The 26,463-nt window shown below is 39.7% G+C and overlaps 1 protein-coding gene across 1 annotated transcript; it reads left to right on the forward strand.

The window, feature by feature from the left end:
* Positions 1 to 9,790: 9,790 nt before the first annotated feature.
* On the forward strand, positions 9,791 to 19,397 carry CBLN2 (cerebellin 2 precursor). Its single transcript, XM_008013798.3, has 5 exons — positions 9,791 to 10,247; positions 10,701 to 10,745; positions 11,892 to 12,414; positions 15,418 to 15,537; positions 15,815 to 19,397. Exons 3-5 carry the CDS (start codon positions 12,058 to 12,060, stop codon positions 16,010 to 16,012), a joined length of 675 nt encoding a protein of 224 aa, XP_008011989.3. The 5' UTR covers positions 9,791 to 10,247; positions 10,701 to 10,745; positions 11,892 to 12,057; the 3' UTR covers positions 16,013 to 19,397.
* Positions 19,398 to 26,463: the final 7,066 nt, after the last annotated feature.

Consider the following 26,463-nt stretch of genomic DNA (forward strand, 5'->3'; position numbering starts at 1 on the left):
TGGAATTTATTTTTTTTTGCAGAAATCTAAAAGGCTGGCTAAAGAAAATGTTTATTTTTCTCTTAAAAATTATTCTTGTCACTTTCTTGCAAACATCCACTAGGCAAATCAGGCATAATAGATTTCAAATTTTATAATACATTTCAATTTGACTGCTTTAATCAGAGTCAAACCAAAACAAAAAAAAAAGGGGTAATGAAAACAGCAAATAATAATAACCTTATAATTTTCAATTCTTTAAACATTCTTCATCATATTAGACTCTAAGGATTATGCAAAATAAATTATAGAAGAGATTATGCGATTCGTTATTAATTCTTTCCCTGCAGGTTTGAGAACCAAAGGACGCTACACTAGTTCTTCATTACGGAAATATGCACTTCATGTAATAGAATCAGATTGCACCCAGGCATGGCAATGAAGGCTAGGCATAAGCTGAAAAACGAATCTGACAGTTTTCTTCAAATATCGTTTTAGCCAAATGTTTCGAATTTCTCCCAGTGCAGACCTTTGATCAGAGTTGATAAAATCAATCAGAGTTAATAACATCAATCAGAGTTAATAATCTGATGATTTTTGTCACTCTATAATGTTTTCAACTTTCGAGGGGAGAATTATGGCCTTTAACCCTGTCCTCTTTTCATTGCTCCACGGTTTCCCCAATTCTATGGCCAGGATTAGGAAATTTCCTACAGTTAGATTGTGTATCAACCAAATGACGAATTAGCTCTTTTGCCGAAATTATCTAAACATAAGAATTTGTCTGAGCTTTCCAATCACTAAAATTATATTTTCTACATTATTTATTTAAAGTAAGGTTTTGTTGAGTAATCTAACCAAAACTATGCACACGTTTGTAATATATATATATATGTATAATCTGTTTTGATATCTATCTATCATCTATCATCTATCTATCTTATCTATCTATCTACCTACCTATCTATCTATCACAAATTGTTAGTCTAGGTAGTAACCTTTGTCTGTTGGGATATTTGTTATTTTTCCTGAGCTATATTTCTTATTTTCCATTTATGCCTACAAAACTAAGTTTATTGCTCCTTCCCTCATTTACATGTTGGACGAAGCCCCTGAGGGACCAGGGCAGATTCCCATTCTACACGTGCACTTGTCATTGTATTTTTCAGAGTTCTTTTTGGAGTTGCTGGGCCCTGAGTTCCAGCTCAGTGTTTTGTTCGTGAACACATAAATCAGAGTAGTGAAGCCCAGGGAGAGAAAAGCACTGAGACAATTTCTCTTCTCTGATCGCCTGTTGTGAGTTCTCCTTTTCTGCTCCTGTGGAATCTGTTCTGTAAAATCCAATCTTTTCTCCTCAGCACCATTTTGCACAAAATTCACATATGCACATATATCAGAAAATAATTTAATGTCATTTAAAAAAATTATTTCCAAAGTAAGGCATCAATATGGTAGAAAATTTAAAAATACAGAGACACATAGGATTAAATAATAGTAATAACAATCTCTTGCCTAACACTTTCCTAATTCCAGAAGAAACACTTTCCTAATTTCCTAATTCCAGAAAAATTGTTTCTTCTGAAACAATTTTTGCAATTTTTTCATTTCTCCTACTGTTTCCTAAAGTCAAAATCAAATGATTATATGCCTACTTACAAGTATGTCAACTTTATTCAATGTCTATTTTCAGCATAAAAGATGGGGATTTAGTTCACTATCACTAGCCTTCTTTATTTCTTTTTTCCCCAGTAATTTAAAAAGAAATATATTATTTAAAATTATGTTATTAATTCGCTATGTACCTGGAAATGATGTACTTATTTTTCATAATTTCAGTGAGAATCTCAATATCTTTTGTGAAAAAGGAGAACGTGGATGTCACTGGCTTTCACTTCACGTTATGTGAGTTCCACTTTTATTTTTCTGTTACCAAGATTGTTAGCTTTTGTATTGCAGAAAGGGTTTTTTTGCTGACATGTTTAAGGAAGGAGTTTGTTGATTTTTATGTATTTAGAAAAAATATAAATATTAGATATTTGTATGATAAGCTGATTTAAATCTATTTCTTCTATTTAAAAAAAGTATTTTGGCCAGGCTTGGTAGCTTACGGCTGTAATTCTAGCATTTTGGTTGGCCAAGGCAGGTGGATCACCTGAGGTCAGGAGTTCGAGACCAGCCTGATAAACATGACTAAACCCTGTCTCTACTAAGAAATACAAAATTAGCTGGGCTTGGTGGTGCATGCCTGTAATCCCAGCTACTCGGGAGGCTGAGGTAGAATTTTTTGAACCCAGGAGGCGGTGGTTGCAGTGAGCTGAGATGGTGCCAGCCTGGGCAACAAGAGCGAAAGTCTGTCTCAAAAAAAAAAACAAAACAAAACAAAAAAGTATCTTGCTTTGTTGGACATTTTAATAAACGGTGAAATTCAGAAAACACTGACATAACAGGTTAGATAAACGAGAAGAAAAGGCTAAGAGAACATAGGAAATGGGTAACACAGTCACAAACACAAAGAAACAATCAGTAGTTAACTTTTTGGTTTGAAACGTCAACACAACTGTACAATCACAAAATCACAAAAGAAAAAGTTGACCTTCTAAGTTTAAAGCTTCAGATGAGCATTCACATTCCCTAAGGTGAGTCAAGAAGGTAAGGGCAATTTATTTCTTTAATGAAATATTAAGCCATGCTAATTAATATTAACCTAAATGATAAATATGTGTTTATATGTATAGTGGTGTTCATATAATTTCATGTAATCTACGCATCTGAATAATCTCAGCATGGTTACACTATTAATGCTTGGTACTTTTGGACTTATTTCTCTGAAACAGATCCTTCACCTGTGTATACACACAGAGACCCACACGTCAATCCAGCTCCATGCAGATGTATAGACTTCCGTGATGGGGTGTGTTCAAAGAGGGCAAGGATGGTAGGTCTTCCATTTCTGAAGACTTTGTGACACTTTTAGTCTACCCAATTCTGTTATTTTTTTTAGTCAATTATATTTCAAGCAAGATTTAGATCTCTCAGAGATATAAAAGCCAACAAAGGCAAACAACAGGATTAAAATATGTCCAATCTTCTGGCTATACACCAGAATCTCCCAGACCAGTCTAGAGAATGTGAAACCTCTATAAACCAAAACATGCACCAGTAAAATAAAGGTACGTTCAATATGGTAGGGTAACTAAAAAATGATTTTTCTCTTCATTTCATGTGTGTGTGTGTGTGTGTATGTGTGTGTATATATATGTGTATGTGTGTGTGTGTGTGAATATATATATAAAAAAAAACATTTTACCCATTAGACATGTCTGAAAGTGAGCATGAAGATACATGGTAGAAACACCTAAAATTTCTATTTAATAAGTAGCAGAATCAATTTATCAATGTTTAAATAGAGGACTCTCAAAAAGTAATGATGCTATACTAGATGTGTTGAAAAACAGTGAAACAAAATGTCATGGTACTTGTTTGCAATGAAATTACAGTTTTTGGGTATATAAGATATGTATATGTGTTACTCTTACACTGTGTCCTTCATTACCCGTTGGCATACAGGACACAATATAAGCACCATAACAGAGCTGCAGACAAGATGAGGTACCTATTAAGAATATAGTCATACATCATTTTTAGGGGAATATTTAATGCATAAAAATAAATCAAGGAATAGGTTAGTAGTAGTCTATCATTTAAAAACTATTCTGTGCAGAGCACCTCAAATAACATTTTGAATTAAACCAAAACTTAATTTAATACTTAATATTCACTGAAATCTCCCTAAAGGCATATAAAGGATTTATAAAATTTAAGAAAAAAGAAAAAGAAAATTTCTCTTTCGAATAAGGCAATGTGTGTCATGCTATTTTCCATGATACAAACTTTTTATTTTAGTATTTTTGAAAGGTAGGTAAAATATTTCTAGTTGCTTAGGGTTCAATGTCTAGGAAATTTAATATGAATAGCATTTCACTAATGAAAGTGCTTTTCCTCCCCCTGCCCCCATAGCCCATCTTCTCCATAAACTCCGTACAACAATATCAGCTCCCAAACTGAGCTCTCTCTCCACCCTCTGACTTATCAGCACTGATTGCTATCAGCTGTTTCTGGGCCTTCCTGCATTTTGATTCACTGAGGTTTTTCCTTACCTCCCTGTATGGTTCAAGTTTTCTCAAGAGAATGATGGTGCAATGTAATCTATTCCTCAGATATATCAGAAATTTCACAAATGTTTAGGCTTATTGGAGACGATGAGATCCTGAGGGAAAATCCATATACTTTCTTGTAGATTTCAATGAGATAGCAGTCCCATGATTTATCAAACATACATTCAGAAAACCTGCCAAGGGATGAACTTCATTTCTCATTTTCCTCATTTTAAAGTGAAATTTTAACTTCCTAACATTTCTGTCAGTGAGTAAGCAAAGCCCAAGTTTCATATAAAGAAGAGGAATATGTTGGTATTACAACCAGGAGAACATTTGCTTTTGTACATGTGTATACGCTTTCTATGTCTACCAGTTTTTAGCAGATCTGAAGATAAGTCTCACCATTCCCTCTGCTATTGCTATTAGGAACCACAATACCTTTGACCCAGGAGTCAGAGGGTTTTCATTTTTTCACAAAAATACGTAAAATCTTCAACCCTAGGTAAGCATTTGCCCAGTAACATGCAGATAAACTGAAACTCCATCCATGACAATTACAGAGTAACCCCTGATAGAATAATCTTATATAGGATGATAAAAATGCCCTAGCTGCCAATTACAAGTGCCTTTACAAAGCCGTTTCTCCTGTTTTCTCAGTAATGCTTCATTTGTCTTGCCCAAATTGGGTTTTAGAAAAGTGAAAACAAGTATAACATTTTAACACAAACATGTTTTCTTTTCTTTTTGGAATGATTGTATAGAATATAGCACATTGAACTTGAGAAAGTAGCTACAAAAGAGCAGATGCTAATGAAAAATACCAGCTGGAATAATCATACTGTTGGATAGTGGCTTCCATGTTTATTATATGATCACTAGACCATTTTCTGATGTGAGTTAACATAGTATATTTAATCACACTTTTCCTTCTATATGTCTGCAGTAAACCTTCAGAATATTTTTCAGATATTAATATCCCCACAAGAAAAAACAGATCCCTACAAGAAAAAACAGATCTTTGCTACTCAATGTGTGGCCTATAGACCAGCAGCATCAGCGTCAGCTGCAAGCTTGTTAGAAATGTTGCTGGCCACGGTGGCTCATGCCTGTAATCCCAGCAGTTTGGGAGGCCAAAGTGGGCACATCACTTGAGGTCAGGAGCTCCAGACCAGCCTGGTCAACATGGTGAAACCCGTTCCTACTAAAAATACAAAAATTAGCCAAGCATGGTGGTGCACACCTGTAATCCCAGCTAGTAGGAAGGATGAGGCAGGAGAATCTCTTGAATCCAGGAGGCAGAGGCTGCAGTGAGCTGAGATTGTGTCACTGCACTGCAGTCCAGGTTACAGAGCGATGCTCCATTAAAAAATATATATAAATAAATGAATAAAAGAAGAAAGGAAGGAAGGGAAGGGAAGGGAGAAAAGCAGACATGTTAAAATTTCAGGCTCCACCCAGCATTTGTAATAGGATTTCACAATAATTCATGTGCTCATTACAGTTTGGATCCCCTTCCTCAGTTTCACTATCTCTTTATCAAATGTGAATCTGGTGTTAACACACATCTCCACAGCCTGGGTGCATTTACGGTGCAGGAAGCTAGGACAGAGCGTGCAGAGGATGCCCACGGAAAACAGATGCTGCGTGCACAAGGTCACAAATAAAATTCAGCCATTGCTGACTTGTGGCTTGCTGAAATGACCAGGCTGCACAGACTTCATTTTCAGATCAATAGTCATTTCTTAAATATATTTGGTCCTGGACTCTGATTTCTGTGCAGGGCATAACCATATTTCTCTTAAAAACTTATGATCAGTATAAAATGGCTTTTATAGTGGATTACATCAGAAGACTGGATCCGGAGTGATAACCAGGTATTCTTAGTTTGGGCCATGAGCAACTCTATGAAACACTAGCCTTATAGTAGCTCAGTTTAAAAACAAAATAGTCCTATGAATCTTTCCTTAATATTCCCTTTGGATGTTGTATTTTCAAAGAATAGTCTCAAGATCAAGAATAAATATCAAGTATAAAATAACTAGTTAGTGCTAGTGAATAGTTTTGGAAACAAAAGTCCTATTCAGATCTAGGCAATATTTGAGCCACATTTCTTCTGACTTGGATTACCAGTCACATCTGTAATGTGCTTTGTGGCTGCGGCACAGTCAGAATATTTTCTGATGGCAGATCCCTAAGGCAATGGAAAGCAGCTTAGTGGGACACACTGAGGAGTTGGTGACAAGGAGTCCTCTCAACCTTCTGCTGACTCCAGATCAACAACTCCAGACACCGATACCACACTCAGATCTCTAAGCCTCTTCAAACACAGAGCCTCTTAGATGATTCTTTCCTAAACCGCCAGCTTTTCACTCCTTTGATTCATCATACCCTATGATCTGTTGCTTCTTGAGGATGTAGGCATGTCTTCTGGTAAGAGCCAACAGAACGATCGCCTCAATGTTAAAGCACTATTTGAAAAGAAAACATACTTTGGAAAGCCAAAATGGTTATGTATGTGCTTAAAATTCGCTTCCAACTGTTGGAGTGAAAACTTTACTAAACGATCAAAAATACAACATACTTTTATATTTTATTTCTACGGGAGAACACTTGAGAGGGAAATACACGCAGATGTATCACCTCATATAAACTTTTTCAGATACAAAAGCAACAAGTTTATTCCTTAAATCATTAATTTTCTTTTTTCTGAAATTCACTTCTGGATAAAAATATATGATTTATATCAAAATATTCCAGATATAAAAAGCCTTAAAATCATACCTGTAGCTCATTCTAAAACTAAAGCTACACAATTACATTAAAAGAAAATAAATAAATAAAAATTAGAAATTGCTTTAGCTGCAGATTACTGATTTTCTACTACCTCCTAGATCAACAGATTGTTTTAAATTTTAAATTTTAAAAGTAGATTTAGGGGGTCCATGTGCCATTTTCTTACATGGGTACCCAAATAGTGTACATTGTACCCACTAAGGAATTTCTTATCCTTAACCATCTTCCAACCCTCGTGCTCTTCTGAGCTTCCAACATCTGTTATTTCACTCTCTTTGTTCACGTGTGCACATTCTTTATCTCCCACTCATAACTGGCAACATGCAGTACGACTTTCTGAGTTATTTCACTTAAGATAAAGGCCTCCAGTTCCATCCATGTTGCTGCAAAATACATGATTTCATTCTTTTCATTCTTTTTATGGCTGAGTAGTATTCCAATTGTGTGTGTGTGTGTGTGTGTGTGTGTGTGTGACATTTTCTTTATCTAATCATCTCTTAATGGACACTTAGATTTATTCCATATTTTTGCTATTGTAAATAGCACTGCAATAAACCTACCAGTATAGGTATCCTTTTTGATACAATGATTTATTTTCCTTTGAGTAGATAGTCAGTGGTGGAATCGATAGATCCAACAGTAAATCTATAATGTATGCTGAAGATGCATTTCAGGGATAGGTTATATCCAAAGAACTTAAATTTAAGTTCTATGAGAGATAGATATTTAGAACAAATGAGAGGAGGGGTACTTGAATTATCCTAGCCTCTCCCCTTCCCACATTTTCCCCTGGTAGGAGAGTATTTTCCTCTTCAGCTCTATGTGAACACCAGTCTTTACCACAGGGTGCTTGTGGGTGTTAAATTGTTTGTTATATCCTAGACAAAAGGCATGGTGCAATATCTGACATACCACAGGTGTTCAATAAATGGCTGTCATTGTTATTGTCTGTGGGAATGTCCTACTATTAAAGTTCTAGTAGTAATAGCAACAATTATTAACATGGAAAAGGGAGAGAAACAGGAATCTCTGAGATAACTAGAAAAATGTTTGCTTTTAAATCTCGACATTTTCTGAAAATTTTTCTAAGCATATTTACAAGCTAAAATTCCAACACTTGACTTAAATATCTTCTTATGTGAAACAACTAATTAATCAATGAATACATAATCTGCTTCTCTGTCAATTTGCTATCTTTTATGGTTATGAACTTTCTTCTAAAATAATCTGTAGTCTAAATTTAAACCTAGCCTCTTTATTATATAAGAATGCTTATAGCATTTTTTTTCAATAATTCAGTCCAATAAGTCACACAGATTAAAGGTGTCTCTACATATATAGAATTTAAACATTTACATTGCCACATAGAAAGTGGTTTTCTTTTTTTCCCCCAGTGTTGATGATAGTTCCTGTGTGCTTGCATTTATATTAGCCAAAAGAAATGCTTACAGGATTGAGGAAAGTTGCTGAGTAGAGTTGCTGTTTAAAGATTTATAGATGTGTGAGAAGTATTGCTATAAATTAGCATCCCCAGATTGGTCTAATTATGTCTGTATCCCACATGCCTTTCAAATATCTAGTATTCTTTGCTATCTCTGCTTACACTTAAATCAGTTCTCTCTATGGTGGAATGATGGATGGGGGCTTATTTTGACAATAAGACACTATCAAATGGATGAAATATTGGAATAAAATAACTATCTGAAAGTAAGAATGTACTACTTCCACTCTGTTAAACTCACAAAAATGGTAACAAAACATGTCAAACTGTGGTGGATTTGAAAAAGCTTCGTGGCAAATGCCAGTACCTATCTCCAGCATGGTACAAAAATGTTGAAGTATGACATTTACAGTGAGTATAGCTTAGGAGGATGAGAGATTTTGGAAGTATTGTATATTTCCTACTACGGTTGCATGTTAGGTTAATCAGGAAGCATTTCGCTTAGAGGTACTTTTCATCACATCCTTACACCTATACTAAATATTTTGTCTCACCTAGCAGTGTGCAATGACTTTCTGCACATCCATTCCAGTTGAACTGATCTGACGTGAATTTCATCTCCAGCGCTTAGAGATGATACCTTGGCAGTTCTGTTCTAAATGGGGAGAATAGCAGTGAGAGGGCCTATGGGAAAATAAGGCCTTCAAAACCCCCTACCTGAAAAGACCTCCGTTTGTTAAGGTGGAATCAGACACTGCTGAAATCTTCAAAGGGACGAGGGTTAGGTGTGAAGTCTGGAGGAATAAGAAATATAGGTGCTCTAATGAACAGCACTGGCTAACTTTGTATTATTATTATTATTATTAGCCTATCAGAAAAGACTATCATTCATGTCAAAAGACAAAGTATTTTTTAACCATGTTTTTAAAAAATCAGGCTACAGAGTGTAGATTTAAATATTGATCGTTTTTTAGACCGGCATGAACTATACGGCCCAGCTGTCTGTGCAAACGCTGTGGCGACGATAATAACCGATGATAACCTCACCGCAGCATCTATCATCTTGGCAGAGCTGTTTGTTAAGATCAGTGAAGATACAGAAAAATCAGGTGGTGTGCTGCTTGGTTTTGCCAGGAGTAAACGTACTGAAGGATACCGGGAAGACTGGTCATTATTGTTCTTCTTGTGGTTGCTAGTATTATTATTATTATTATTATTATTATTATTATTATTATTATTATTATTACAGAGGCCAGTGCTGCTTTTGGGGTGAAAGAAGACCATCAGCAAACCTCAGCCTTGCCGCCAGGACTCCACCGTCTTCTGTCCGAGTCTGCGGGTCCGCAGATTGCGGCAGGGAGGCCCGGGCACCCGTAGGTGGCGCCCCACGTCCGTGTTTGCGCCCTCGCCCGCGCTCCAGGCGCAGCTAGGAAACCCAGCGCGTCTCCCCGGGTCTTTGGAGCCAGCGCGGAGACCGCAATTTAATAAATAAGCGCGAGTGCCAGCCGCTCCACCAGCCCGAGGTCCAGAGGAGCAGACACACAGACCCGGGCCGGAGGCCCGTCTTGTAGCCCTGCGGGAACCGGACAGTTCCCCAACTGGGGACTCTGGAACCACAGCTCCTAAATCATCAAATTCTCAAGCTTTTTTTCCTCTCTTCGTCCCAGCCATCCCAGTCATCGTCGTCGTCTTTTTTTTAAACTTATTGTTTTTTTCGCCCCTTTCATTATGAAAGTGGTCACGCCATTCAAGATAAAGACTTGGAGGGAATTGGGGAAAGAAAAGAAAGAATCTAAAAGAAGAGAAGCGACCGGTGCTTTTAAGGGTGCCTAATTTTCAAACGAGACGTCTGGGAGGATTTTGCTCTGGGCGTTTGGGTGAGCTGGACCGGGGCATTGAAGGGTGCGGCGGGCTTGGGAACAGGGAAGGTTCGGAGTCCTAGGGCGGCGGCAGCGCTCGGCTATGCCCTCTGGAGACTGGCGGGGCCGCGGGGCCGAGGGGATCCGCGATGGAGCCGCGCTGCGGGCGCGCTGGGCGCGGGAGGGCGAGGGGCCCCAGGCAGCGGTGCAGGCGCGAAGCCCAGGGATTGGAGGCGCCTGGGCGCACAGCGCGGGGCGCTGAGCCGGGCGAGACGCGGGGTTCGCGGTCCCGGGCACAGCGCCTAAGCGGGCGCGCGGGGCGCGGGGCGTGGTGCACCCCTGAAGCGGCGCGGGCTGGAGCGGGAAAGCGGCAGGGCGGGGCGGCGCGGTTATTGGCCACGCGCTGGGAGCAGGGTCGCGCTCCGTGTCCTCCTCCCGACAGCTCCCACTCGCCTCATTTTCTCTAAGCAGAGCAACTTCGCTGACAGCGGAGCTCGCCCAGCATGGATGTTCCAGGTAACCACCCCCAACCTGCCCTCCCCTCCGCGTGCAAGCGCCTTCTGCGTGGATTTTCACCAGGACTCTCGCTGGTCCAGATCGAGGGGTGGGGGAGGTGGAGAGAGAGAGAGAAGGGAAATAATGTAGGATCGGGGCTGCGGACAGCAATATTTATCAAGAGCCAACTTCTCCGTTCTTAGAAAGAACATTGGAAGAGTTAATGGGAGGCTGTGGGCGGCGAGGGGGCGGTTTCTCTGCGTGTCTCCGGGCTGGTATTGAAATGGCCGGTCTGCTTTCCTGGGAGGAGCGGGGACGGGGCAAAAGTGCAGATGGGCGCGTAAGTTCGCAGAAACCTGCAGGGGCTGCTGCCCAGCCAGAAAGAGAGAATCCCCTGGGTCTGGAAACAAGAGCTGGAGAATAAGCCAAGCCTGGGATTCCGTCGTTGGAATCGGTCCTTCCGCGGAGAGAGGAATCCCAGGGGTTTCACCAAGGGGGCTCGCTAGTGGCTGCAGGGACCTTGGAAGTGAGTGTTTGGTTTTACTGCGTGTGTGTGTGTGTGTGTGTGTGTGTGTGTGTGTGTGGTGTCATTTCTCCCCTGTTAATCTTATTCGCCCTAAAGAGATTCCCGGGGTTTGTTCTTCGGGTGGAAAATAGATAAAACCTGTACCAAAGGGACTTAAATGGACTTTAAAAACATCTCGAGGATTGAAAAATAGAGGATAGCAGGGAAACAAGGGAAAGGAAAAGGGTTCCTTGGTGCTGCTCCAAGGAAATGCCTTGAGATGAAGGCGAGAAGGCAAGCATTCGTAGGTTTTTCTTTGCCTACGTCTGAGCCCCCTCCGCGCTGGTAAATGGGCGGGGTGGCGGTGACGCCTTCTGAGGGTCTCGGGGCCCGTCTTAGCGACGAGGACCTGCACAAGCGCGGCCCCCTCCCTCGTCGCAGGCCCGCGCGCCGCTCGGGAGCCTTCAGGGATGCGCTGCCCCCTGCGCCCGGGCGTTTCTCCGGACCTGTTGTGCCAGATCGGAAAGCGGGTTGGCTGTGCGCGGGACCAAGGGGGTGGCCTTCGGGAAGAGCCCCCGAGCCGCAGGCATCTGCTCCCAGTCCCCCTTCTTCCCGGTGGCTCCACCTCCCGGTGTAAGGCTTTGGGTTCTGTGCCCTGACAGGTCCACGGGCGCCTTTCTTCTGAGAACGACCCTGGCCTTGACCGTCAGAGCGGGGGACAAAGGCCCGCGGAGGCTGCTGCGGGCCCCGCGCGTTCCTGCGCGCCCTTCCGCGCCGCTCGCGCCCCCGCCGGCCTCCGCCCCCGCGCGCCGCCTCCCACCAGCCCCGATGCAGGCGCCGGGCCAGGGGGCCCTCGGGCTGCGGCTGACGATGCCCTGGCGCCGGGGGGCGCTGCGCGAGCCGGGCGGCTGCGGATCCTGCCTGGGGGTGGCGCTGGCCCTGCTGCTGCTGCTGCTGCCCGCCTGCTGCCCCGTGCGGGCGCAGAACGACACGGAGCCCATCGTGCTGGAGGGCAAGTGCCTGGTGGTGTGCGACTCCAGCCCGTCGGCGGACGGCGCCGTCACCTCCTCCCTGGGCATCTCCGTGCGCTCCGGCAGCGCCAAGGTGGCCTTCTCCGCCACGCGGAGCACCAACCACGAGCCGTCCGAGATGAGCAACCGCACCATGACCATCTATTTCGACCAGGTCAGCCGCCAGCCTGCCCACCCCGCCCCCAGCCCGGGGAGAGGGGCGGGGATCTGCGCGCGCGGGCTGGGGTTCAGGCAGATTCTTGGACTAGGAGTTCCCAGGCTCTGTCCTCCCCCTCTGCCCTGCTACTCTCTTTCCTCCCGTTTTATAGAACGCACTCCTACTCTTTCCCTTTTCCACATTGTGGCTTTTTAAAAACTTTTAAATGATCAGCCAACTTGGCACTTGGATGACTGAGAGTCCCTTAAGGCTGTCTAAGCTTTCTAAGAGTTCCGTAAACCTAAAGATTTGAAATATATTTCCCAAAAGGAAGCATTGCACGTTTTACTTTTCACGGCGGTGTGGTTGATGGTCTTCAGTCACCCAGGTGGCCACCTGAAGGATTGAGTGCATTTAAATCTCTCCACTCTCAGGAAAGGACTCTTGAGGCTCTGCCAGCATTTGGAAAATACAGCCTATTGCTTATTTTGAGGAATGGATTGGGGGAGGGATGTTTATCTTAAAAAAAAAAAAAAAGAAAGAAAGAAAAAAACGTGAGGACGAGCAGGGATGGTTATATAAATACTGAACAAAATATTGTGATTATATAAGTAAAATATATAGTAAATAAAATATATACTATAAGCAAATGCAATATATACAAATCTTTTAAAAGAGCAGTGACTTACATCACCTTAAGCCACTTAACTTATGCCATTTGGTTCAATGCAGAGGTCGCAGAGATATGATCAGGCCTTTCCAAACCCTTCTCTGGATTATTGGTGCCCAGGGTTAAAGGCTGTAACCTTCTTTTTGTGTCCCGCTCCCCTGGTTTCTGTTGTTTTTCAGAAAACCAATTAAAAGCATTATAGAGATTTCCAAGCTTTAGCTAATTAGCTAATTGCCTAATCATTTTACCAAAGTGTTTCCCACAGAATGGAGCGCCTAGCAGTCCCTGACAACCTACCAGGGCTTACTGTACGTGTTTAATTGACTTTCCTTTGGTCTGTTAGGCAACTCTTAAACTTAATAACCATAAACCTACAGACACACACTCTTGACTCTATTTAAGCCAGGGTATTTATTTCTTAATCATTGTTAAGCTTCAAGTATTTGAGGTTTATTTTTTGGGGGGGGGCGGCGGGAGGAGGCATGTGTCTCTTTAATTCATTTTTTTTTTTTTTTTACAAAATGTAAAATTATTTATTTTGATTATGTCCAAATGAGACAACAATGGAATAGGCATTTGGGAACTAATACTCCATTAGTACGGTTTCTTTTATATGCTGTTATTGTTATATTATTATTATTCACTTACCAACGTCTTGCAAAGTTTTCATAGCATCTGTATATCCCTCTTTGCATTTGTGTATCAGGAAAGCTCTCTGAGGTAGGGCAGGATAAGTAGTAGCAGGATTCTAATTTTATACATGAGCAAACTATGGCAGGGTGCGTTCAGTGTTTCTCTGGCTCCCCAGTTAATGAGGAGCTGAGGTCTGCTTTTCTGGGTCTGGTTGGGTGTTCTTGCATCTACAGCAGGGATAAATTCTACCTGAATTTATCAGCTTCCAGAATGTAAAATTGAGGTGAAGGAGTTGAGGTGAAAGAAAGAAGCAGCTCCGGAGGCTTAAATGGAGACTGCTTTATCCTTTTCTAAAGCTTTGTAAGGAAGACAGCGAGCATAGCCTTATGAGACTGAGAATAGGCATCCCGAGGTGCTTGTCTTAACAATGGAGCCCAGAGTGTCTGTCTCAGTCCTGCCCTTGAGTGGAGCTGAAGTGGTGCTCCCAGCTAGGTTGAAGAAGCTGAAACAGGCATATTTCACAAGTCATTTCGGCGATCGTCATTGGCAGCATTTCACATTGCGTTGGGAATTGCATGTTATTTATCTATAATGAGCGTGTAAGAAATAACAGCAAAGGTATTCCGGTTCAAGTTTATATTCTCATTAGATCACAAGATCTTAAACCCAGGATTTTGATGTTGTTGCTGGCTGTTTATTTTAAAAGGCAGGCCATCTTATTATTAGAAAGGAGTTGTGCATTTATGGATGAGGAGGATGGAGATGGCATCCAAAGTGGCCAGAGTCTGTGTTGAACATCTGAAAGAAATTGGGTCATCATGGGGGTTCCGCCACTCTTGAAATTCTGCTTATGAAACACTCACCCCTGCCCTTTTATCTGAGGAAAGCCATCTGCAGGGTCATGAGCTCATTCCAGGTGGCTAATTTTGTCATTGTTTTGCATGTTGTAGAGTTCGCATTAGCTTAAGCTAAGGATGTCCAAGCTGCCGATTCTCTATTTATTCAAGCTCATTTACAGGGCACCATAGCTCAGGCAAGGGAGCAGCACGTTGCTCAGGGAAAAGTAAGGAAAAGCAGGAGTAGCAAATGTTTTTCTGCAAAGGTCTTTCATTCAGCACCCATCATTGACTACCTACTGTGTGCGTCCAGAGTGTGCCAGGCACTGGGAACCACTGGAGATCCACGCCTCATACAGCCCATTGTCTCTGGGAACACATGAAGTTAGGTCCCAAGCTTGAACTTGCAGAAGTGATCTTTAATTGGCCTCTTGCTCCATAGCCCCTTCTCTACCAACTCAGAATCAAACTTTTTTTTTTTTTTTTGTCAGACAAGGTATCATGTTGATGTACGCATAATCCCGCGGACCTCCCTGGACTCAATTTAGGATTTAACAAGCTTACAAGCTTTGATTCCTTTCTCAGTGCCCTTCCCCTTTAACTCACAAAATTCACAGCCAGTTTTTGAATGCATAAATAAAATATGCTTTAAAAATGTTGATTAGTTACAATGTATTAAAATACCTTTGAGATTACTTCCTGCTGTAGGATCTTTTAACTTCAGCACTGCTTCCTTTCTGGGAAGCCAGAATGCTGAGGATGCTGAATTTGTGTTCCCAGCCGCTGACGAAGGAGGCAGTGTTGCTGGTTATCCAAGGATGATGAAAACATACACTGAGGAGGGGCTTGCTATTGTGTGCTGTGTTCCCTCTTCTTTTTCAGGTATTAGTAAATATTGGCAACCACTTTGATCTTGCCTCCAGTATATTTGTAGCACCGAGAAAAGGGATTTATAGCTTCAGCTTCCACGTGGTCAAAGTGTACAACAGACAAACCATCCAGGTGGGTAGACTTGAAACTGGATCCTTTCAGGTTTGGGTTAATAGTTCGACATCGCTAAAGACCCCTGCACCTGGTCTCTGAGGCTGAGGGAAACAGGGTACTGGGCTATTTAGGGGTGATGCGGCTCTGAACTAGCTGGGAGTGCTCACTGTCAGGCCCCCTGATGTGTACTGGAAGGGTAGGATAGGGGTGGGAGTGGGGATATTGGCAGAGGAGAGAACAATGTGTAGGAGTTGGGTCCTTTATGGTCTGCTGAGCTCTACTCTCTGCGTTTTAGGTCAGTTTAATGCAGAATGGCTACCCAGTGATCTCGGCCTTTGCAGGAGACCAGGATGTCACCAGAGAAGCTGCTAGCAATGGCGTGCTGCTGCTCATGGAAAGGGAAGACAAAGTGCATCTCAAACTTGAGAGAGGCAACCTCATGGGGGGTTGGAAATACTCCACATTCTCGGGCTTCTTGGTGTTTCCTCTATAAACACAGAGCCCCCTAGACGGTGGGGGAATGGCAATCTGGACCCAGGAATCCGCCCTTTAAAACACCCCGAACTTGCTGGAATTGGGACACCTTGTTTCCAACCTCCATCAGACTGTTGCTGTAGAAGAATGATTTCCTCTGAAACCTCCAGTACTTTTGTTTTTGTTTTTTGGAATATTGACAATTCCTCGGGAACCTGGCCTCTAATTAGTTTTAGATGACAAGGTCTTAAGGAGAAATGAAATTATCGATTTGAGCAATTTGTACCTGTGATTGTAAAGTCAATATCGGATTTTATTGTTGGGACCATGGACCTCTTTTGTTTGTATGTTATATTGTTGTCCCAATGGAAGGAGAGCTCCTGACTCCAGGATGGACTGCAGGTTGCAGTCAGGGCTTGAAACAGGAGCCCAACAAAGAACCACCTGATGGACAGTCCTTGACATGTGTTCTGTGTGCGTCTGTATAGCCTTAAGAAAAAGAATGGCTTCACTTTCATTCTGTATTCTTCCCCCCACCGTGTGGATGGGAGGACTTGGGAGGGGGATGGGGACATTGTGAACCTGTCAAGAAGTGCTTTATCCAGAGAAGCAAGTTTTGCACGATTGGACTGCAGATTTTGTTTTGTATTGTTTGTGTTTCTTCTTGAATAGCTTTACTTTTCTTTCCACACTCAGCTCTCCCTCCTCAACCCCACTTTTATTTTTCTTGCTGGGATTGGGGAGAGAAAATATATGTTGAATTCCTGGATAAGACCAAACAAAACAAAACATTAAAATACCTGTGTGTTTTGTTTTAGACGAGACCAAACCAAACAAAAAGAATCTGTTTATCGAAGTAAAAATAACACAATGTACAATTCGGCTTATTCTCTCAAAGAGATTCTAAGATGCACCTTTAGAACTATTAATAGCAACCCGGATTTTTTTTAAATTTATACTTCAGAATGCTTTAAGAACCTAGTGTTCCTGGGTGGTCCTGAATCGTATAAGTTGGGAATGGAAGCTGTAATGACCAAGTCCCCTAAACATACTGCTTCTTTGCCACGTGTGCTGTGACTTCTCAGCGGGTGTTTTAATTTATTTGGATCCACCTCTGAGTGAGCGCACAGTGATCAGGTGCTTCGAAGCCAACAGACCAGCTCCTCTTCCTCCGGATCCTCTTTTGATCTGCCCAGGAAAGGGATGCACTGACACTCTCCTGCATGCACCTGGCGAGAAGCCACCTGGAAGTCACTGTGGTTAACGATATTGGTGGAGGTACCCCAGGAGCACTGTTACAAATCTTCTTGTTTTGGCACCTCTTACAACAACATTATTAAGACACAGCTGAGAGTTGATGGGTGTGTAATTCATATGCCAAGGAAATGTCACTGATCCCAAAGCAATCAAAGAGGAGACCTCAAACCAGATGTTAATTTGTTCTTTGTGTAACAATGTAACCAAAATATTGATGATAAAAGTCATAATTTAAGATTCAGAATAAATGGGTTTGATGTCTGGCTTGCTCTTATCCTCCACTTCGTCTCCCAACTCGTAAAATGTGTGGAAGTAAAGGCCGACTGTCAAGGACCTGGGGAAGATAAATCTATACAGTGCCTCTGTAAAAAATGTATTCTCTCACACACACACACCGGTAGTATGTGCAGACCTGGCTGTGGGTCTGGATGGATATTGTACACTTAGATATATTTCAGTTTATACATATATATTCTTTAAAAGGAAGATCTTGGGGGAGATATGTGAAAAAGACAGCTTAAGAAGGTTTTAGGGATAGGCAGTCTGCTTTTATCACATGTCATCTTTGATGTGGTGCAAGTTCCAATCCAGTATTTTCATCAGTGAACACTGATATAAAAGAAACTAACATTTTAAGAGCATAAGTTGTTTCCAAAAATGTGTATGTGAGGATGGAGAGGAATTAGATTCCATTTTTGAAAAAGAAGTTCAGTGGAGATTATATAAATGACAAAATGTATAGTTTGACTAAGGGTCTAAGTTTTACTTTCAGATGAAGAGCATAATGGGATGCAGAATTTTATTTGAATTAAAATGCTGTTGCATTTTGTGAGGGAAAAAAATCTGTAAAAGAGAATTAGGGGTACCTTGGCTCTGTGATTAGGAGACATACTTCTAAATAAGAACAGTATTTATGAAGGCTGATAACATAACGAGAAGGATGCTGGAATATGGTTTATTGCTCTTGGTTACTTTAGTCCTCTTTCCCCGATTTCCTTAAACTTAACGTTCAATTTCAAACAAACAGGAAACCTCGTTAGAGGACAGTATAATATTCCACAGATTGAAGCATATACAAGTACTTGTTACTTTTGTCACTTAATCATATATAACCCATGTATGTTTGTATTTACACCTTTATTACATACAGGTTGTTATTGGGCTATCCTGGCTAATAAACAAGCTATTAATTAGACACTTTAAACAAGAGTATATTTCAGGCGTTTATTTTGTATTAGATAAAACATGATATCCTGATTATTCTACTTTAGTTCATCTTCTTCTTCTTCGTTTCTTTTCCTTGAGATGGATTCCAAAACCTGCCTTAGGAAGCAGCCATGCTGCTAGTGTCCCTAAAGTGCTTTCTCATCCCCTGCAGCATCTGCCAAGGTTCGATTTGGCTGAGGATCTATGAGGCATCTGAAGCTCCTGTGTTTTGTCTACAAAAATATATAGGTCAGATCAAAATGTAAAATATGTATTTTTTTAATTGGAAAAAAAAGAGAGAGAGGTCTCTGTAACATCCGAAGGGCCATCTGAGCCCTGTCTCTGAGTTTCAGTTTTCTCATCTGGGTGAGGGCAGTAGCCCTGCCAGGTCCCCCACCTCACAGGACAGCTGTGAGGACCGCACAGAAGTGCTTTGAAAGCTGGAGGGCACCAGGATAACTTGGGGGGGGTGTTCTTGGCAGGGAAGGTGTATCTGCAAAAGCATATTTTTAACATGCAATTTATGAAAAAAATTAATATGACTGACGGACAATTTTATGAAAGTAAATATCCATATTTCTCAATAGACTATTAAAACTGTAGCACTGGGTTAGAATTTTGTCTCATTTGATTGTAGGGATGATGATAATATCAAAATCTATATGTTGTAATATTAACTCAATTCTCAATTATGTTCTTTGGCTGTCCTGTGTGGTTCAAGTTCAGCTCTCTGCTTCCGTGTGGAATGCCAACATTTTATACAAATATACAACTGTAATATTTTTAACACAAATAAAAAAATGAGGTAGTAATGTTATGGCATTATAACAGTAAATTGCCTTGGCTGATAAATATTAGCCCTACTAAATTGTAAATGCTTATAAAACAACACAATTTTTTAAGTTAAAATATATTCTAATTTAAATCTCAACCTTGATGAATCAGCGCTAGGTCCTGAGAAACTATGTTTACTATCTGTAATTTCTGAGCCTTCATTGCATCCTAATAATTTTGATGTATGTGTTCATGTATATATGAACTTATCTACAGTTTTAAAGTGTGTGCTTATGATAGCGGCTCAGAGTAAAGGTGATTAAAAACTTATTGAATATTAGCATAAAAACAGAATCCTGTGAGATTCATAGATTTACATAATCCTGTGAGATACATAGATTCATAGGTTTACCTGTTTGAAACTATTTTAAAGCTAAATCTAATTATATTAAGCATCAGAAGAATTAGAAAATATATATATATAAAGCCAAAAACATTTGTTGAATCTTTAACCATCAAGAAATTACAGTGGTCACATATTAGTAACTATCACATAAATACTGTTTGCTTGTGAATACATGAACATCCCCCTCTGAATTTTTAGCATAGAAATACAAAATAAACTGCAGGGGTTGGCCACATACTCCTGGAATCGAGAAATATTTGAGAGGAAAATTTGATAAATTATTTTATGCAAACAAAACAAAAGCGTTGGTTGTTCCAGAATACATTAGGTGTCGCAAAAGGAACAAAGAATGTTCTGTCAATTTGTAGGACCATAATTTTGCAATCTTTTATAAGGAAAAATGTTGCAATGAGATGTAATGTTTGTGTGAATAAAGTAGTGAATGTGTGTTTATGTTTTGACAACGTAAGCAGTATATAATAACCTAATGCACAGATACACATGAATGAAAGGTTCTTTTACATTATATTTAAGATGGGGAACTCATAGAAGTAGCTTACAGTGAATCCTTCTAAAGATTTATTGAGTACTCTGTGAAAACACTTGTGAAAATGTGGAATGATTAACTGTAGAACTACAATGAGTTTTGCCCTTTTGCCTTGCTTATATGGAGATTTATTTGTCATTGGGATTCTATTTCTAAAGCTGGCACTTTGCTACTAAAATGGGATATTACAAACATATTTTTAAATTTAATATCAAAGCCTGTTAATTCTCATGAGACTCTTAAAATTATTTTCTCTTGACATTTAAAGAGCAAGCACACCAAATATACTGAAGTATGTTAAAATACAAATTTTGCTTTGGTTTTATCATTTGATGCTTTTTGTGCTCTGTACCTTTTTTCCTATGATACACTATGAAGAAGTTAGCTGATGATGACCACAATTATTAGTCAAATGTGTTCGTGAATTTGCCCTGCATTTTAAAACTTATTTTTGCAGAGAGAACTCACCAAAAGGCATATTTACTGCCTTTGCAGATGGATGGCTACAGTTTTTAAAGATATTTTAAACGTCTGCTTTGTTACATAGCTATCCATGATGCGATTGGACAGATCCAGTCCTCAAATCCCCAGTCCCCAAAAGAAGACATCACATTAAAAATCCTTCATAAGATCCAATGGATGTAAAGTTTAAAAAATGGGCATGTATGCAAGTCTGTATAATAGCAGGATGCTCAAACATGAATCTTAAGTAAATGAGCTTTCCTTGCATTCCCAGACCCAGTGGGGTAACCTGAAATTTGTAAGGGCAAAAGCCACGTGATTTTGCCTCCTACAGATAATAGGAGTTCTGTTTTATCATCCTAAGTGGGTTTTGCTGTGGATTTCCATCACCAGAATTACTCAAGTGTCTATAGCATCATAAATCATCATCTTCATCAGCTCGCCCACATACACTCACTCTGTAGTGTAAATGAGCTCCTTGACAACTTAATTTGGAAAAGAAATCTTCATTCCCTCTTCTTAATGCCTACGGCAGGACTCCCCACCGTTAGAATGCTGCTTTGCACGAGGCCATCCTAACAAAATGGAAGCTACTAATTAATGAGCCACTACCACTCTTGCAACCTGACTAGTAATGAATGTAACTTTTATTATTGTTCCCCTGCTTTCTTCAGGAATGCTGACTTCTTTTGAATTTGTATTAGGTTGCAATAAACACTGAGTTGGAGAAGAATGTTGGCAATAACCTGGAATGTGAAACTCCTGAATATTTTGCTGAAGTCTGTTTGATCTAACTTTATTCATGTAAAAATACTTATATTAATCTCTTATGTCTTCAAAGTCCTCTAGGATATAGGGGCATTTTCTTCACTTTATACCAAAAAGAAATATTTCCTGTGATTCTGGGTGCAGCATTATTGTGGAACTGACACAATGAAAATATTATAGGAAAAAGAATATCTAAAAATAACCAAATTAATTGAGTAAAAATTGGCAAATTTTTCTTACTACTAAAATCCCTCATTTGCAGTGTTTTTACATGGATCTTAAAGATTCTCTCCAGTCTTAAAAGTATATTATTCTATGTAACATTTATCTTCGAACTGCTAATTTTCTTTTATAATTCTTTCAGAGAGGAGATTATCACTGAAACACAAATGTAGGACATGAGAATGTGATACCATCTTCTTTTCTAATTCCCAGGCACCGTGTCAGGATGTCATAGCACAGTTTTTGTTCTGAAATTGTAAACTCTTAAGTGGAAGAAGCAATTATAGGATTTATAAAAAATGATTTATTCTTTTGGGAACAGAGTGTAGATATTTTCTTTTCATTTCACAACATTTATGTATAGCAGCCCAGGGGCCAAAGAGTGTGCTTAAGGATGGTGATAGAAAATTGAAGATACCCTCGGTGTGCAAAAAGAGCTTGTAGTCCTTAGAAAATAACATTCAGAATCATCCGGGAGGGTACTCAGCTAAACTGATGGTGAGGGGGTGGGCTGGGGTGGGTGAGGTGGAAGTGTAAATGCATATTTACTGAAGTGAATAATATAATTTCATTTTTTACATATGAGGAGGATAATGTTATTGTGATGTTGACATTGAATACTGAATATCAGTTGATATCCTAACTGAAAGGGCCTCCCATTTTGAATATGGTCACAGGTCTAGCAAACCAATCGCAAACTAGGGCTTGTGAACCAATCTTGGAAGCATTGAAGTGGACAGGAACAGACGCAGAGAATTTCCATCATTTTAAAACATGAAGGGTAAACTATAGTAGCCATTTTTGCAGTTTATTATATTTTCTTGTCTTCTATATAGTGAATTACTTCGGAAGACAGAAGGCATGCTAGAATTAGTCAAATCCTTAGAAGATAGTCATGTAGCAAGATACAAATGAGGCATGATTTGAAGGCTGTCTTAAACAGAACTGAATGGGGGACCATTTTAACACATTGACTTTTTTTTTTTTTTTTGCAAGATATTAACTTACTGAATAAAGGCATAACTTAAGAAGAAACAAAGGATAAATGTGAGACCAAATGGCACTGGAAGAAAGTTTGAATTCTGTATGTTTTATACAGCATTTAGGTATAGCATCCTAGGATCCAGACACTAGGGGCCAGACACACACGTGTGAGTGTGTGTGTGTTTAAATATAAACAAATACTTACAGTCAAAACGTAGCCACTACAAAAATGCCTGTCGTGTCGCTGAAGCTGTACCGTTCCTGAAACTTGTTTTCAGCAGATGAGGAGATGATGGGCCCAAGGGCCTTTACCCATTACATGCTTCTACTAACTTTTAATCTCAATTATTTGGTCCATGTTTCACATTTTATTTCTTGTGCTCAATCTTAGGAGTTTATTTCACCAGAAGGTAGAAATTACATCTGGTCTCCCTGACAGACAGAGATTGAGAACTGTTGAGAATAATTAGACCATCTGGTGCTATAAATCCAATGGAAAGTTATGATCAGTGGATCATGGCCTAATCTGCTCTTCATCCATTGCATCTGAATTATCTTGGCACAAAAGAATGACAAGGGGCTGGATTTTTAAAGGAAATTGCCACATCTCCCCAGTCATTAGCAGGCAAAAGGCATGCGTGCATCAGACTGTGATAATTAGAGAAGACTTATTCTCCCCTAAGGCCTGTTACTTTTTGATACTTATTTTTTTTAATGTCTCCAAATGTACTGCACCAAATAGTGAATGTTGTACAGTTTTTACTTATGATTCTTACCAATTCCTGAGTATAGTCATTAGAAGAAATTTTGTGCTAAAATAAACTTTTCTTTTTATCTTAATGGAGAATTGAAATGAACCTAAATTTGTTTGGTTATGTTTTTCCAAAATTGCAGAAACATTTGTTTCAGGAAAAAAACTCCCCAATAGATGGTGCTGGTGCTGTGATTTAAACCACTGCATCATTAGTATGCAAAAAAGCTCCAGAGAGAGGCCTCTGGGAATTCCCTGACACCAAGTTATAGAAAGACAAGAATGTGGCTTTATTTTTGCTAAATGCAAATTGACATAATTGTATAATTTGAAAACTTCAGAAATATTTCTTGATGTTTTGAGGTCAAGAAATTACTCCTCATTTCATTGTTCATATCTCAAATATCTTTGAAACATAAATGCAAACAAAATTGAATGCTTCAAAAGATGAGCTGAGAGGCCTTCCAAGCTTCTTCCTGCATACTGCTTCAAGGGTCTATTAGTGAAGCTATAATGTGAAGGTTATAGCCCAAAGTATAACAGATTCCTGCTTCATATTGATGAGAAAAAATTGCAGATGTAAGATGCATTTTGGCAGAATGATGCTGCCACTGATGTTCACAATGAGCACTCAATATAGCTAGGCATGATACTGAGTGCTGAACAATTATCTTTCCATTTAATCATTATGACAACCATACAAGCGATATTGTTACCATTTTATAGATAATGAATATAATGCTCTAAAAGATTAAATGATATGGTCAAAGTCTCAAAGTAAGTAAATGACAAAGGTGGGATTCGAATCCTGAACTTTCTAACTTCAGAACCTATTCTTTGAACTATTATATTCTTTGAATACGTATTATATTACATGTCCAGTGTAAGAGATACTGTGTGAAAAAATAATTTTGTCAAGTAAGAAATCTATATATTCTCATTATTCATAAATATTTTTATCACAGTTATTTAAATACAACACACTTTTTAAAAAGGACAATTTAGATTTGCATGCTGCAAACATAAAATCTGTTCCATTGTAATTAGAAGAGAAGTCTTGCAACAGGTGATATAAATTTACTAAACTGCTTATATTGGAAACACCAAAGTTTGGGCTCTCATGTTTAGTCATCATCCCCATGCAGAAAATGATAATGGAAATGTTTTTCCCCTGTTTCTGTTGCTAGCACTCTTTGCAAAGATAAACTCAAAATACTCAAATATGTAAATACAAATAGTTCATTTTTCCAACCATAATGTGTATTTTGTAAAGGCCAGAGTTCCCTCTCTGTTTAGAATTCTCAGGTTTAGCCTAAGAAATCAAGTGCAAGATGCAAATTAGCTATCCTTAAGTTGAACAATTTGCTTTTTTAAACTGGTCCTGAAGCTTTAAGCTTAAACTCTGGTTTGAGAAATATCTTTCAGAATCAGGAGTCAGAAAGTTCCTTCAGAGATTAGATATCTTTCCCTGAAAGCATAACTATTTATTTAAGCAAAATTAAAATGAATTACATGAAGTAATTGCAGCTTTTAAAGATGGTTAGCAGCATTTGGTTGTATTAAATCTTTTTATTGCATTCTTATATCAGAGGAAAACACATTTTTTAGTTTAGGTGGTAAATGACAAAACCAAATATGTCTAAAAAAGCTTTTCTGAGAATTTTTCTTTTTTTTTTTTTTTTTTTTTTTTTTTTTTTTTTTTTTTTTTGAGACAGAGTCCTCCTCTGTCACCCAGGCTGGAGTGCAATGGCACCATCTCGGCTCACTGCAACCTCCGCCTCCTAGGTTGAAGCAATTCTCCTGCCTCAGCCTCCTAAGTAGCTGGGATTACAGGTGTGTGTCATCACGCCCAGCTAATGTTCTGTATTTTCATTAGAGATGGGTTTTGCCATGTTGCCCAGGCTGATCTCGAACTCCTAACCTCAGATGATCTGCCCACCTTGGCCTCCCAAAGTGATGGGATTACAGGCGTGAGCCACCATGCACGGCTAAGAATATATTTTTTCTTTTTTGTTGCCTTTAATTACATTTTTTTCAGCCCACATATTATTAGCTTAAAGATTGGAAATGGATTATATTTAAAATTATTAACTCTGAATTTATTACCAAGCCTTTTAATTGAATATATATTTTTATAATATTTTAAACAAAGAATAAAAATTCTTTTTTTAACTTGCACATGAATGTACACATGAATAGGAAGGCAGATAGTTAGATACTTTCAATATATGGTGGCTTGCACATGACAGAGACTCTCTCCTTGACCTAATGTTAGACGGGCTCCTCTGATCCCTCCTTTTATGAGGCCTTGTCCTTTGGCATTGTCCTGGACCCTGCCCAGCCCAGTTGTAGCAAAACTCCTGTTAAGTCACTTTAATATTTAAGGAGAGGTGAGTCCAATTCCTGATCCAATCCAGTGCTCCAAATTACAGTCCATGGAAGCACAGTAAGAAGGATTTTGATTTTAAGATTCTAAATGTCCTCTCAAGAACGGGTTGTAACGCCAGGCTCTGGGCAAAAATCTTCATGGATGGAAATTGTCTTGTCTTTTTTTGGGGGGGTGAGGGTGGGGGTAAGGACTTGACATTTGAGGTGGAAACTTCTGGCTCTTTTATGAGGCTGTGATATGGTTTGACTGTGTCCCCACCTAAATCTCACCTTGAATTGTAGTTCCCATAATCCCCATGTGTAATGGGAGGGATCCAGTGGGAAGTAATTGAATCATCAGATGGGTTTTTCCATGCTGTTCTGGTGATAGTAAATAAATCTCAGGGATCTGATGGTTTTACAAAGGGCAGTTCCCCTGCACATCCTTTCTCATTCATCGGATGGGTTTTTCCATGCTGTTCTGGTGATAGTAAATAAATCTCAGGGATCTGATGGTTTTACAAAGGGCAGTTCCCCTGCACATCCTTTCTCATCTGCCGCCATGTAAGATGTGCCTTTGCTCCTCATTTGCCTTCCACCATGATTGTGAGGTCTCCCCAACCACGTGGAACTGTGAGTCTGTTAAAACTCTTTTTCTTTATAAATTACTCAGTCTTGGGTATTTCTTCATAGCACTATAAAAATAGACTAATAATACATGCTGCT

Source organism: Chlorocebus sabaeus, chromosome 18 (genome assembly GCF_047675955.1).
Source record: "Chlorocebus sabaeus isolate Y175 chromosome 18, mChlSab1.0.hap1, whole genome shotgun sequence".
NCBI lineage: Eukaryota > Metazoa > Chordata > Mammalia > Primates > Cercopithecidae > Chlorocebus > Chlorocebus sabaeus.